The sequence below is a fragment of the Schistocerca serialis genome, chromosome 9, assembly GCF_023864345.2.
Source record: "Schistocerca serialis cubense isolate TAMUIC-IGC-003099 chromosome 9, iqSchSeri2.2, whole genome shotgun sequence".
Lineage (NCBI taxonomy): Eukaryota > Metazoa > Arthropoda > Insecta > Orthoptera > Acrididae > Schistocerca > Schistocerca serialis.
The window spans coordinates 298759361-298773074 of NC_064646.1; the positions used below are offsets into that span (position 1 = coordinate 298759361).

A 13714-nucleotide genomic window follows, 5' to 3' on the forward strand; every position below is an offset into this window, starting at 1 on the left:
TATTCTGGATTGCACGTCGAAGTTTAGTCAGGGTAGCGCAGTAGGTGGCTTTATTAATCGTTGTTCCTCTCTCCATAAAGTCGACTAACAATACTCCACGTCTATCCCAGAACACAGTCGCCATAACATTACGTGTTGAGATTGTCTGCTTTGCCTTGACCTTGACTGGCGCCATTGCATTGACTGACGTTTAGACTCTGGAGTGATGTGAGAAACCCATGTCTCATCCCCTGTGACAACATTGTCTAAAAGACTGTCACCTTCCTTATGATATCGCTCCAAAAAATCAAGAGCAAAAGGCATTCTTTTCATTCGTTGGGGCTCAGTAAGCAGCCTGGGAACCCAACGGGCACACAATTTGTGAAACTTCAAATGTTCAGACACAATTCTGTACAAAGTTGTTCTACTTACATTCGGAAAATGCATGTCTACATCTGTAATAGTGAATCGGCGATCTTCACGAATTTTTTTGTCAACCGCATTGACCAAATCGTCTGAAATCACTGATGGTCGGCCACACCGTGGTTCATCGTGCACATTATCCCGTCCTTCGTTAAAAGCTCGCACCCACTTGCGCACTTTACTGTCGCTCATTATGTTAGGACCGTACACTTCAGTAATCTGCTGATGGATTTCCGCGGCTGAATTGTTTCTTGCAGACAAAAACCGTATCACTGCCCTTACTTCACAATCGGCGGGCTGATCAATTGTCTTAAACATTGTAAAGTGACACTGTGAACTACACTCAGCAACAGTAACAAAGCGAATGGCGGCGTTTGACGCGCAAGGCTTGCCGGGAGTCGGCGCGCATGCGTGTTTTGTCATTGGCGCCAAATTTCAATAGTTACGGCGAATCGGACCTTACTTTTGGAATAACCCTCGTACATTAATGATCTCTCATCAGTTACACTGCCAGAATCAGAGTTCGTTTTGTTTGCAGATGACACAAGTATTGCAATAAATAGTTTGTCAAGTGCAGTTCTAGAAAGATCTGCTAACGATATTTTCATGGATATTAATAAATGGTTTAAAGCCAACTCACTGACATTAAACTTCGAAAAAGACTCACTATATGCAATTCAGAACCTGTAAGAGGTTTCCACCCAGCATATGCATAAAGTACAAAGAAGAGCAGACAGAAGAGGTTTACAGTCTTAAATTCCTGGGATTACAACTTGATAATAAATTCAGTTGGGAGGAGCACACCACAGAACTGCAGAAACGCCTTAACAAGTCTGTATTTGCAATTCGAGTGTTAGCAGACATAAGCAACATAAAAGTGAAAAAGCTTGCATACTTTGCCTACTTTCATTCCATAATGTCATATGGTATAATATTTTGGGGTAACTCTTCAAGTCAAACAAAAGTTTTCAGAGTCCAAAAGCGTGTAATACGTATTATTTGTGGAGTAAATTCATAGACATCTTGTAGAAACCTCTTCATAGAACTGTGTATACTAACTACTGCCTCTCAGTATATTTACTCCTTAATGAAATTTGTCCTAAATAATATATCTCTTTTTCCAACAAACAGCTCAGTTCATACATACAATACCAGGAACAAAAATGATCTGCACAAGGACTTAAAAGCACTTACTTTAGTTCAAAAAGGGGTCCACTACTCAGGAACACTCATCTTCAATAATTTGCCAGCAAACATAAAAAATTTAATTACAAATAAAGATCAGTTTAAAAGGAGCCTGAAAGACATACTAGCGGCCAACTCCTTCTACTCCATTGACAAATTTTTTGATAGAAACAAATGATGTATTGTATATACTCATACTATTAGTATTGTTATTTCAGCTTTTTCTTAAAAAAACAATAAAAAAAAAAAAGTGACATGTTCCACAGCCACGAGGATCTCCTCAACACAGATCTATGGAATGAAAAATAATCTAATCTAATCTATTTCCTCTTCTGATATAGGCTCTTCATCTCAAGACTAATACTTGCCCCTAATGTCCTCAATTAATTCTAGAATATATTCCAGTCCCTGTCTCTCCCTACAATTTTTCCGATCCATGGCTTTTTCTTCTAGTTAATATTATCACACATTTTTCTTCCTGGCAGTTCTGCTCAGAACCTCCTCATTTCTTATATCTTCTGTCAATTTAACATTCAGCATTCATTTATGATGCCGTATCTCAAATGCATTGATTCTCTTTTCTTTTCCACTTTTGCCACAATCCATAACTCACATTTGTATAACTCTGTGCTCCATACATAAATTCCTTTCTCAAATTGAGGCCTGTGTTGGATACTGGACAACTTCTTTTCTTTTCTTGAGAAATGGTCTCTGTGCCTGTGGTAGTCTGCTTGTTACATCATCCTTGCTTCTTCCATCATTTGTTATTTTGCTTACAAGCTAGCAGAATTGCTTTAGTTTGTCTGATTTGTGGTCCCCAGTTTTCATGTTAGTTTGTTGCTGATCTCAGTCCATATTCTGTGCTCAGTATACTGTTCATTCCATTCAACAGGTCAGGTAATTCTTCCTCACTTTCACAGAGCGTAGCTATGTCATCAGCGCATCTTATTGATATCCTTTCACCTTAAATTACAGCCCATGCCTGAAACTTTTTATTCCCATTATTGCTTCTTCAGTATACTACTTGAACAGTAAAGGATAATGACTGCATTTCTGCTTTTCATCCTTTTTAATCAAAGCAGCTCTCGATCTTCCATCATTACTGTTCCATTTTGTTTCTTTTAGACCCATCTTACCCTATAGCAGCAAATACCTACTTCTCTGAGGATTTCTAATATCTCAAACACTTTACATCTTCAAATGATCTTTCTAAGTAAACATGTCTTTTGAGGGTGTCTTGATTTTTCTTAAGTCTTGCCTCAGTTATCAAGTGTAATGTCAGAACTGCATCTATGGTGTCTTTGCCATTACTAAAGCCAACCTCATTGTCATCTAACCGATGTTTAATTTTCTTTCCAATCTCTTGTATTATTATTCTGGTCAGAAACTTGGATAAATAAGCTTTCAAACTCTTGCATTCATCTGCCCATGCTGCCTTCATTGAATTGCTAATCTGTTTTTATGAACACGCAACAAAGCCTGTTTCATATGAATTGTCAGCAACAAATGTATTTGATTCTACCAGAGCATAAATTACAACAAACTTAATAGTTAGGTGATAATTTGTGTGGATGATAGCTACTATATTCTGCATGAACGCAGATAAATTTAAAAGGAACATAGTATCCCACATTGGTAATGATGATTCACAAACCCAGAATCAAAATATTTAAATAAGTTATGGAAACAGCTGCTAACTACAGATGCTTCTAATTATGTTTTTTTTAGTTTATTTGGGTTTAAAATTCCTTGCCTTTAACTGAGTGTGTTTTATTAACCAAAATTGTGCAGGAATAAAGGCATTGTACCCTAAACAAAGACTCAAGTCTATATTTAGATTACCTTTTAAATTGTTTAAAGTGGCTACATGTATACAGTTTATTAGAACTTTGAATAGTATTAACCCTTTGACTGCTACAAATGTGCTAGCTGCATTCCATAGAGACTGCGGCTTTTTTGTTGCCCATGTACTCCTGGCCGCTCTAGGGGATCGAGTTCCGGTCAGTATCTGTGAACTGATTTTGCTGCACGGTCTGTTCTCTTGTGCTGAATATTCCTGGAGCACTTCGCATGATTAATTTGTGTGCTGCTGTGTGTTTTGCCACCTTAAGTACAAAACACAATAAACTCTTGACTATACAGCCTAATGTGATGGAAGGTCAAACAGAGTAACAAAAAAGCTGGATAGGTGAGAGTGCTATAAATTCTCTCTTCCAATGCCAGCTGTATCAATCAAAATAACCTTTTTAATACCAAAACCTGATTTTATAAACATTTCCTGGGTTGTTATGTAATACATGCCCCTCATTTTGGACTCTTTAATTGAATCACAAAGGACCACACAAAACAACAATTTAACAATGTACACTGTTTGGACATTTGAAGAAACAAAGACCACAGCATTGCCAATGGACCTGCTCTCTATGTGTGTTCATTGTTGTTTGTGAGTGCTGGAAGAGGGTTTCTAAGTATCATTAGTTGACAAGTGGTTCTGGTGATTTATTCAGTATCAATGATACAGTGTGTATCTCATGATTGTGACTGCAGATGTGTTAGAAACACAAAAGGTGCACAAAGCATTTTTAAAAGGCACACAGAATTGTAGCCAGATCCTACTTGCTAAACCTTTGGAAGATAAATTAATTTTACAGGAAGAAGTATTATTAGGATGTTAATTAAATAGCCCAGATAGTAGAAGGGATGGATAATAATGAGCTCGATAGTCAGGAGTCTACTGTAAACACGGTTACTCAGGTTCTTGACTCTAGAAATCAATCACTGCCCAGACAGACACAGGTATGTCAATATTGTTTTACACCTAATAATTACACCTATCCTGGAGTTATTAGCAGAGAACTAAAGTCCTGTGATGAAAGTGAAGTATCACTTTCATTTCATCAAAGTAACCTAGTGTTCTTTATATTTACTCTTCCATAGACCTATCATATTCACAACTGTAATAACTCAAAGCAAGAATGACTCTATCAGTGACACCACTCTAATGTGTCGTCAGTCGTAGAGAACCAAGGTAACAACGTTTTTGCTCTAGATTTGGATTTTCCATTCAAAAATTGTTTGCAATGCAACTGAGCGAACCTGTGGGCCCCTAAATGAAACACTTACCATCCAATTTTAAGAAAACTATTTCTCAAATAGTTTAATTATTTCACGTTCTACAGTATGATGCCTTTGATCAATAAACGACTGAATTTTGTTTTGTTATTCATCTTAGTTACTATACTGCTTGCAATGAATTAAAGCATTGCAAAATATTTTAAGATTTTTGCAGAAGTAAAAACACATTGTGTAGCCTTTGCTTATGGTTCATTTTACATCCTTATTGCAGTGTATTAAATGTAACTAACATATCAAAATTGAGAGCAGAGCAATATATGTCACTATTCTCAAGATATTGGTTCGTGTATCAACAGAAGGGTTGCGTGGATTGCACCCAGTGTTCTTTCCATGCAAAACGTGCATCATGTGGTTGTAAAAACTGCCATATTTCATAAATGATTTAAGATACTGAAACAAGATTTTTTGATAGCATGCTAAGAGGTGTGTATACTGCTGTATGATTAATACTCAAAACATTTTTACGTATCACGAGAAAGAGGTATAACTAATTTTTTTATCAAAAGAAGTACTTCTCTTAATAGCACTTAATAGCTGGTCAAAAAAGAATATAGTGGCATTGAACACATTAAAATTTATAGTATCCTATGTGAGATTCTCAACTTTAATTGAAACCTGTTTGTTGTCACATCAAAAGTTGTAATCGCTAAGTAACTATTTGCTTTAATCGTTTCAGTTCCAGTCTAGATCTTTTGTTTATTTACAACATTTAGAATGCATTAGTCTCTCTAGCAACACTATTGCAGTGGTTTTTATATGGAGGCATCTGATACTCTGCTTGTTTCTTTTACCCTGTGACACTGAGTACCAGGTGTAATTGTCTGTCACTGCCATAATGATTCCTTTCTCCGTCCAACCACAATGAGGTGCCATATTCTCAGTCAGAACTGAAGATGAAAGCTGCAACACAAGTAAGATCACAGCAGTGAACACACACAGGCCAAACAGTGGAAAGCTGATGAGCACTCAGGTCAGAAATGCAGCTACTGAGCCACTCTGCCTGGCCACTAAGTACCTTGCCCATTAACATATCCAGAACTCACAAAAACCTGAGTGGCTGGCCATGGTAAGATGTCAGGAGTACAAAGATGGCAACAAGCAGGTGTGTGTATACATTTCTAGAGCATGTGACAGAAGGGTCAAAGGTGCACCTGGAGACAGTAACAGTGGCACACTTTTAACACATCCAGAGCAGTTAAAGTGTTGAGGAATAAATGTTCTGGTATAGCAGTGAAGAATTTCTAAGGTTCTTGGAGACACCTCTGCAGGTCATCTGTTTTGGCTGCATTATGTGATATTTACACATTCTTGTTTCATTATCTCCATGATTAGGCATTTAATGTCATTCTGTCAAACAACTAATTACTTGGAGAATACGACTGTTACGTGCTACCAGAATTTTTGTATCATACAGCAGCAATGAGACACAGTTTGATTTTGGTTCACATTGCCAGTTTTGAATTTACAAATTCATAACTGAACAGTTTGCATATATTTTTCATGACCTTAGCATAAACAGAAATTAACTGCTTCAAATATGTGACAATGGTGGTGGAAACTGACATTGCGCTGCTCCAAGAGTCATGTTAAAATGCAGCTTACAGTGACATGCCCAAACATTGTGTCTATCTGATTGATTCACATATGCGATGCATTACTGCAGCAATTCTGTATAGCATGGATTTGACAAGTCTTTGGTCAGTTTCTGGAGATATGTGGCACCAGACATCTGTGCACAGGTACAGAAATTGCCATGAATTATGGGCTAGTAGAAATGGCATCCCATAGCGGCCCATATGTGTTCCATCAGGTCCAAACCAAGTGGCCAGGACATCAACGGGAGTCCACTATTGTACTTCTCAAACCATTGTAGTATGAATCCAGCCTTGTCACACAAATGGTTACCTTGTCATTGGGGAAGACATCAGTCATGATGGGACTCAGGTGGTCTGCTATCGTGTTCACATAGTCCGTAGCTGTCATCAAGCGTTTAGTTATTAGTCAGGTCCCATGCATCACATTTCCATTGATCCATGGTCTAATCTCATTTATCCCATGCCCACTACAATTGTAACTGATGATCTTATTTTAATGTGGAAATATTATGGCTTGTATGCCATAGAGCCACATGTTCAACTGTCATCACTGAATGGTGAGCTCTGTAACACTTGTGTCTTCATCAGCATTGTATCTGTCATCAGATATACCACAGATCATTGCCCGTCGTGCCTTGTAGAGTGGGAAAGTCTCCGATCTCCACAGTCTGTGAGGAGGCATAGATGTCCAACACCTTGTCACCTAGTTATGGTTTTACCATGCTGCACTCACTTTCTATAGATGCCCATAACAATAGCAAGTCAACAGGTGACCAACTTTACTGTTTCAGTGATGCTCATTCCCTGGAGCCAGGCCATAACAATCTGCTCTTTGTGAAAGTTCTTATGTCAGTTGACTTCTCCATTCGTGGTCTGTATTGTCACTAGAGTGATTCCCCATTCATCTCTCCTCCATGTATATACTTTGCCCTGAATGCCACTAGATAGCATTCAGTCTCATGGGAAGCAGTTGTCATAATGTTATTTGCCATTAGTGTATGTTCTCAGTGTTGGTAGAGAAAAGCAAAGTTATTTAAGTTTCTATGTATATCAAATATCTTATTTTGTAATAAAATGTGTTTATTCCAGATGACAATGATGCTGAAGTAATAAGTGTTATGTCGAAGTTGTACAATACTTTGGAAAAAGGAAAGAACACAGGGTCCAGTGGTCTTAGTGGAAAACTGAAGTCTCAGATTTTGAAAGCCTTGTACAGGTATATTGAAAGACCCAATGAGATGCTGCTACTGCAGATTGCGAGAGTTATACTTGCTGTAAGCAATAAAATACATATTGAACTTTTCTAAACAAGTTTTTCACAGTGCCATATTCAGTGTCTTAACACCTCTGTTACAGTTGCGAGTAACAGGTGCCAACTTATCAGGAGTATGTAAATTAATCTTTAAAGTTTCACGCAGTGACAAGAATGACAAGCTTTTCTTGGAAGACAATATCCTTGGTAAGTGAAACACCTCTAGTTAAAAACACATAAAATATGGGTGTCCAGCTAAATCATGTGAAACTATTCAAGAAAAATGAACTACCACTACTCACCTGTATCTGATTGAGGTTTGATGTACTGACACATGTAACATCATAAATATTCTCTATTCACTATATATAGTCGTGGCTGCAAAATACTAATGCAAATTCTTTACAGACGAATGGAAAAACTAGTAGAAGCTGACCTCGGGGAAGATCAGTTTGGATTCCGTAGAAATGTTGGAACATGTGAGGCAATACTGACCCTACGACTTATCTTAGAAGATAGATTAAGGAAAGACAAACCTACATTTCTAGCATTTTTAGACTTAGAGAAAGCTTTTGACAACGTTGACTGGAATACTCTCTTTAAAATTCTGAAGGTGGCAGGGGTAAAATACATGGAGCGAAAGGCTGTTTACAATTTGTACAAAAACCAGATGGCAGTTATGAGTCGAAGGGCATGAAAGGCAAGCAGTGGTTGAGAAGGGAGTAAGACAGGGTTGTAGCCTATCCCTGATGTTGTTCAATCTGTATATTGAGCAAGCAGTGAAGGAAACAAAAGAAAAATTTGGAGTAGGAATTAAAATCCAGGGACAAGAAATAAAAGTCTTGAGGTTTGCCAATGACATTGTAATTCTGTCAGAGACAGCCAAGGACCTGGAAGAGCAGTTGAACAGAATGGACAGTGTCTTGAAAGGATGACCATCAACAGAAGCGAACAGAGGATAATGGCATGTAGTGGAATTAAATCAGGTGATGCAGAGAAAATTAGATTAGGAAATGAGACACTTAAACTAGTAGATGAGATTTGCTATTTGGGGAGCAAAATAACTGATGATGGTCAAAGTAGAGAGGATATAAAATGTAGACTAGCTATGGCAAGGAAAGTGTTTCTGAAGAAGATAAATTTGCTAACATTGTGTATAGATTTAAGTGTCAGTAACACTTTTCTGAAAGTATTTGTTTGGAGTGTAGCCTAGCACGGAAGTGAAACATGAATGACAAATAGTTTAGACAAGAAGAGAATAGAAGCTTTCTAAATGTGGTGCTACAGAAGAATGCTGAAGATTAGATGGGTATATCACATAACTAATGAGGAGGTTGTGAATAGAATCGGGGAGAAGAGGAATTTGTGGCACAACCTGACTAAAAGAAGGGATCGATTGATAGGACATGCCCAGAGGCATCAAGGAATCACCAATTTATTATTGGAGGGAAACATGGAGGGTAAAAATTGTAGAGGGAGACCAAGAGGTGAATACACTAAGCAGATTCAGAAGGATGTAGGTTGCAGTAGTTACTCGGAGATGAAGAAGCTTGCACAGGATAGAATAGTATGGAAAACTACATCAAATCAATTTCTGGACTGAAGACTCAACAACAACAACAGCGTGCTTTATTACAAAGAATCTCATTCTCTTTGTAAACAAATCAACAATTCACATCCATGACACGGTATGTGAGAAAAACTATAGTATCAGTTTAAAAAATCTGTTCCTAGTGCAGAGAGGTGCTAAGTATTGTGGTGTAAAAATTTTCAACTGTCTTCTCACTGAATTTAAAAGTTTAAGGAATAATCAATCTCTAAACCATACCAGTTTCTCTTGACTCACTCATTGCATATTGTCAAATGTTAATACAAGTGGCAGCAGGAGAACACACACACACAAAAAGGTTTAACTTTCACAAGGTTTTGGAGCCAGTGGCTCCTTCTTCTGGCAGAAGAGTTGATGGGTAAGGAAGAGGGGTGAAGGAAAAGGACTGGAGAGATTTAGGAAAAAGGGTACAGCCCAGAAAAGTCACCCAGAACACCGGGTCAGGAGAGACTTTATACTGTCAATAATTCAGTAGTTTCATTGTTAAATGTTAATACACGTCTTTCATGTAGATTAGGCATATCATTCAATCATTGCATAGTGTGAATATGTATTTTTATCATATATATGTTGCTGAACAGATCACCCTATAGTGTGACAGTGGCCGTGCATGCCCAACACTTTCGAATATATTACATCTACATCTACATCTACATCCATACTCCGCAAGCCACTTGACGGTGTGTGGCGGAGGGTACCCTGAGTACCTCTATCGGTTCTCCCTTCTATTCCAGTCTCGTATTGTTTGTGGAAAGAAGGATTGTTGGTATGCCTCTGTGTGGGCTCTAATCTCTCTGATTTTATCCTCATGGTCTCTTCGCGAGATATACGTAGGAGAGAGCAATATACTGCTTGGCTCTTCGGTGAAGGTATGTTCTCGAAACTTTGACAAAAGCCCGTACCGAGCTACTGAGCATCTCTCCTGCAGAGTCTTCCACTGGAGTTTATCTATCATCTCCGTAACGCTTTCGCGATTACTAAATGATCCTGTAACGAAGCGCGCTGCTCTCCGTTGGATCTTCTCTATATCTTCTATCAACCCTATCTGGTACATATCCCACACTGCTGAGCAGTATTCAAGCAGTGGGCGAACAAGCGTACTGTAACCTACTTCCTTTGTTTTCGGATTGAATTTCCTTAGGATTCTTCCAATGAATCTCAGTCTGGCATCTGCTTTACCGACGATCAACATTATATGATCATTCCATTGTAAATCACTCCTAATGTGTACTCCCAGATAATTTATGGTATTAACTGCTTCCAGTTGCTGACCTGCTATTTTGTAGCTAAATGATAAAGGATCTATCTTTCTGTGTATTTGCAGCACATTACACTTGTCTACATTGAGATTCAATTGCCATTCCCTGCACCATGCGTCAATTTGCTGCAGATCCTCATGCATTTCAGTACAATTTTCCATTGTTACAACCTCTCGATACGCCACAGCATCATCTGCAAAAAGCCTCAGTGAACTTCCGTTGTCATCCACAAGGTCATTTATGTATATTGTGAATAGCAATGGTCCTATGACACTCCCCTGCGGCACACCTGAAATCACTCTTACTTTGGAAGACTTCTCTCCATTGAGAATGACATGCTGTGTCCTGTTATCTAGGAACTCCTCAATCCAATCACACAATTTGTCTGATAGTCCATATGCTCTCACTTTGTTCATTAAACGACTGTGGGGAACTGTATCGAACGCCTTGCGGAAGTCAAGAAACACGGCATCTACCTGTGAACCCGTGTCTATGGCCCCCTGAGTCTCGTGGATGAATAGCGCGAGCTGGGTTTCACAAGACCGTCTTTTTCGAAACCCATGCTGATTCCTACAGAGTAGATTTCTAGTCTCCAGAAAAGTCATTATACTCGAACACAATATGTGTTCCAAAATTCTACAACTGATCGACGTTAGAGATATAGGTCTATAGTTCTGCACATCTGCTCGACGTCCCTTCTTGAAAACGGGGATGACCTGTGCCCTTTTCCAATCCTTTGGAACGCTACTCTCTTCTAGAGACCTATGGTACACTGCTACAAGAAGAGGGGCAAGTTCCTTCGCGTACTCTGTGTAAAATTGAACTGGTATCCCATCAGGTCCAGAGGCCTTTCCTCTTTTGAGCGATTTTAATTGTTTCTCTATCCCTCTGTCGTCTATTTCGATATCTACCATTTTGTCATCTGTGCGACAATCTAGAGAAGGAACTACAGTGCAATCTTCCTCTGTGAAACAACTTTGGAAAAAGACATTTAGTATTTCGGCCTTTAGTCTGTCATCCTCTGTTTCAGTACCATTTTGGTCACAGAGTGTCTGGACATTTTGTTTTGATCCACCTACCACTTTGACATAAGATCAAAATTTCTTAGGATTTTCTGCCAAGTCAGTACATAGAACTTTACTTTCGAATTCATTGAATGCCTCTCACATAGCCCTCCTCACACTACATTTTGCTTCGCATAATTTTTGTTTGTCTGCAAGGCTTTGGCTATGTTTATGTTTGCTGTGAAGTTCCCTTTGCTTCCGCAGCAGTTTTCTAACTCGGTTGTTGTACCACGGTGGCTCTTTTCCAACTCTTACGATCTTGCTTGGCACATACTCATCTAACGCATTATGTACAACGGTTTTGAACTTTGTCCACTGATCCTCAACACTATCTGTACTTGAGACAAAACTTTTGTGTTGAGCCAACAGGTACTCTGGAATCTGCTTTTTGTCACTTTTTCTAAACAGAAAAATCTTCCTACCCTTTTTAATATTCCTATTTACAGCTGAAATCATCAATGCCGTAACCGCTTTATGATCGCTGATTCCCTGTTCTGCGTTAACTTTTTCAAATAGTTCGGGTCTGTTTGTCACCAGAATGTCTAATATGTTATCGCCACGAGTCGGTTCTCTGTTTAACTGCTCAAGGTAGTTTTCAGATAACCATTGAAGAGTGAAGATAATAATTTGTCAATTGTTAATATTAGTAATTCATGTAAATCATGTTATTTTTATTCAGGTTCTGTGTAATGTTTGTAGGTATTTTTATTATTTGTTGAATCTCTGAACTGATTGTTCAGTAATATGACAAAAACTATGTCATTAAACATGTTTCTATTGAAGAGTGAAGATAATAACCATTTATTTCTTTATTTGTAGTAGCTGTTGAGTAGTAAATTGTAATTTAATCATTGTAAACCCTAGGATGGAATAATAACAATATGGAAAGGACAAATTGCTACTCACCACATAGGCAAGGTGTTGAGTCACTGAGGAAAGTGCTAAAATATTTAAGATTTCAGACAAAGTCCTTTTTCCATAATGTAAATAAACACACACACAGTCACATTCTCAAGAGTCAAATCCCAGTGCCCGGAGACAGGGGCTGTTTGTGTGAATTGTGGCTGTGTGAGTGTGTGCTTTTCTACTTCAGAAATCAACACGCAAGTCGCTGAAGTAGCGTCAAATCGAAAGACTTGCACCCAACGAACGGTCTACCCAATGGGAGGCCCTAATCACATGACATTTACATTTATTTTACTTCAGGAAAAGGGCTTTCTCCAGAGCTTAAATATTTTAGTGCCCTTTTTAATTTTTCGTGTCTGTGACTCAGTGTCTTATCTATGTGGTGAGTAGCAACTTACCCTTTTCATAAAACTGTAAATTAATATATATGTATTTATAATGTGGACACATTCCACATCAGTGGTGAACTTATTGTTGTATGAATCCGTGGAACATCAAAAAAATAAACAAGTAAAATGTAAAGGTTTATCTTTTGCTTAACTTGCTACAGCCTATGCAGTGCTGTTGCTCTCTTATAATTATTTCTTTTAATAAGAATTCTAGCCATATTTTTAAAAAAATTACATCAAAGTACAATCTTCACAGAGTTATTTGTCAATGCACTGGGTTCAGCCAGTCCACTTGAGGATGCTGAAGCCTGTATTTATGGATATGGTGCCTTAAAGTTTTTAACAATGAATCCAGCACTTCTGTCAAGAGTCCTGAACCTTGGTGCATTGGAGCTAATGGTGCTGCATATAAAGATGATTAATTCTGCAGTGAGTAATTTATTACTTGTATATAACATGATGATTTTTATGTGTACTGATTCTGATAAATTTCTGTATAGAAATATGTCAACAGCTGATTCCTCATATTCATTTTTCCTGCTCTACTGACACTACAAATTTTGCTCACAGGTGCTTCTTATTTTAAGTTTCTCTATTTCTTATTATTGTATTTTTCTCTCATCTTTTTCCTCTATTTTAACTCTTTTTTTTCTGCACATCTGCGTACTGCTTATCCTTATAGAATGTCCTTTCCAGACACCACTGCCTGTTGCATGCTTGTTGCATTCATTTAAACATAATGTAGTACATGGTCCATAATCCATCATAAAGAAAATCTCTCTCAAAATTACTCCTTAAGGCACGTGATTTTTTTAAAAAAAAAAAAAAAAAAAAAAAAAAAAAAAAAAAAAAAAAAAAAAAAAAAAAAACACCACAACAACAACAACAACATCAATCTTCTTTGTTCACTCGTAACCA

The 13714-nt window shown here is 37.9% G+C and overlaps 1 protein-coding gene across 2 annotated transcripts in view; it reads left to right on the top strand.

Annotated features, from left to right (window-relative positions):
- LOC126419185 (armadillo repeat-containing protein 2) overlaps positions 1–13714 on the top strand; it is a 175352-nt gene that overhangs the window by 34262 nt on the left and 127376 nt on the right. For both annotated transcript variants that reach the window (XM_050086317.1, XM_050086318.1), the window contains exons 6-8: positions 7407–7591; positions 7674–7776; positions 13053–13225. In XM_050086317.1, the coding sequence (XP_049942274.1) occupies positions 7407–7591; positions 7674–7776; positions 13053–13225 (461 nt within the window). The remainder of the gene's footprint in view (positions 1–7406; positions 7592–7673; positions 7777–13052; positions 13226–13714) is intronic.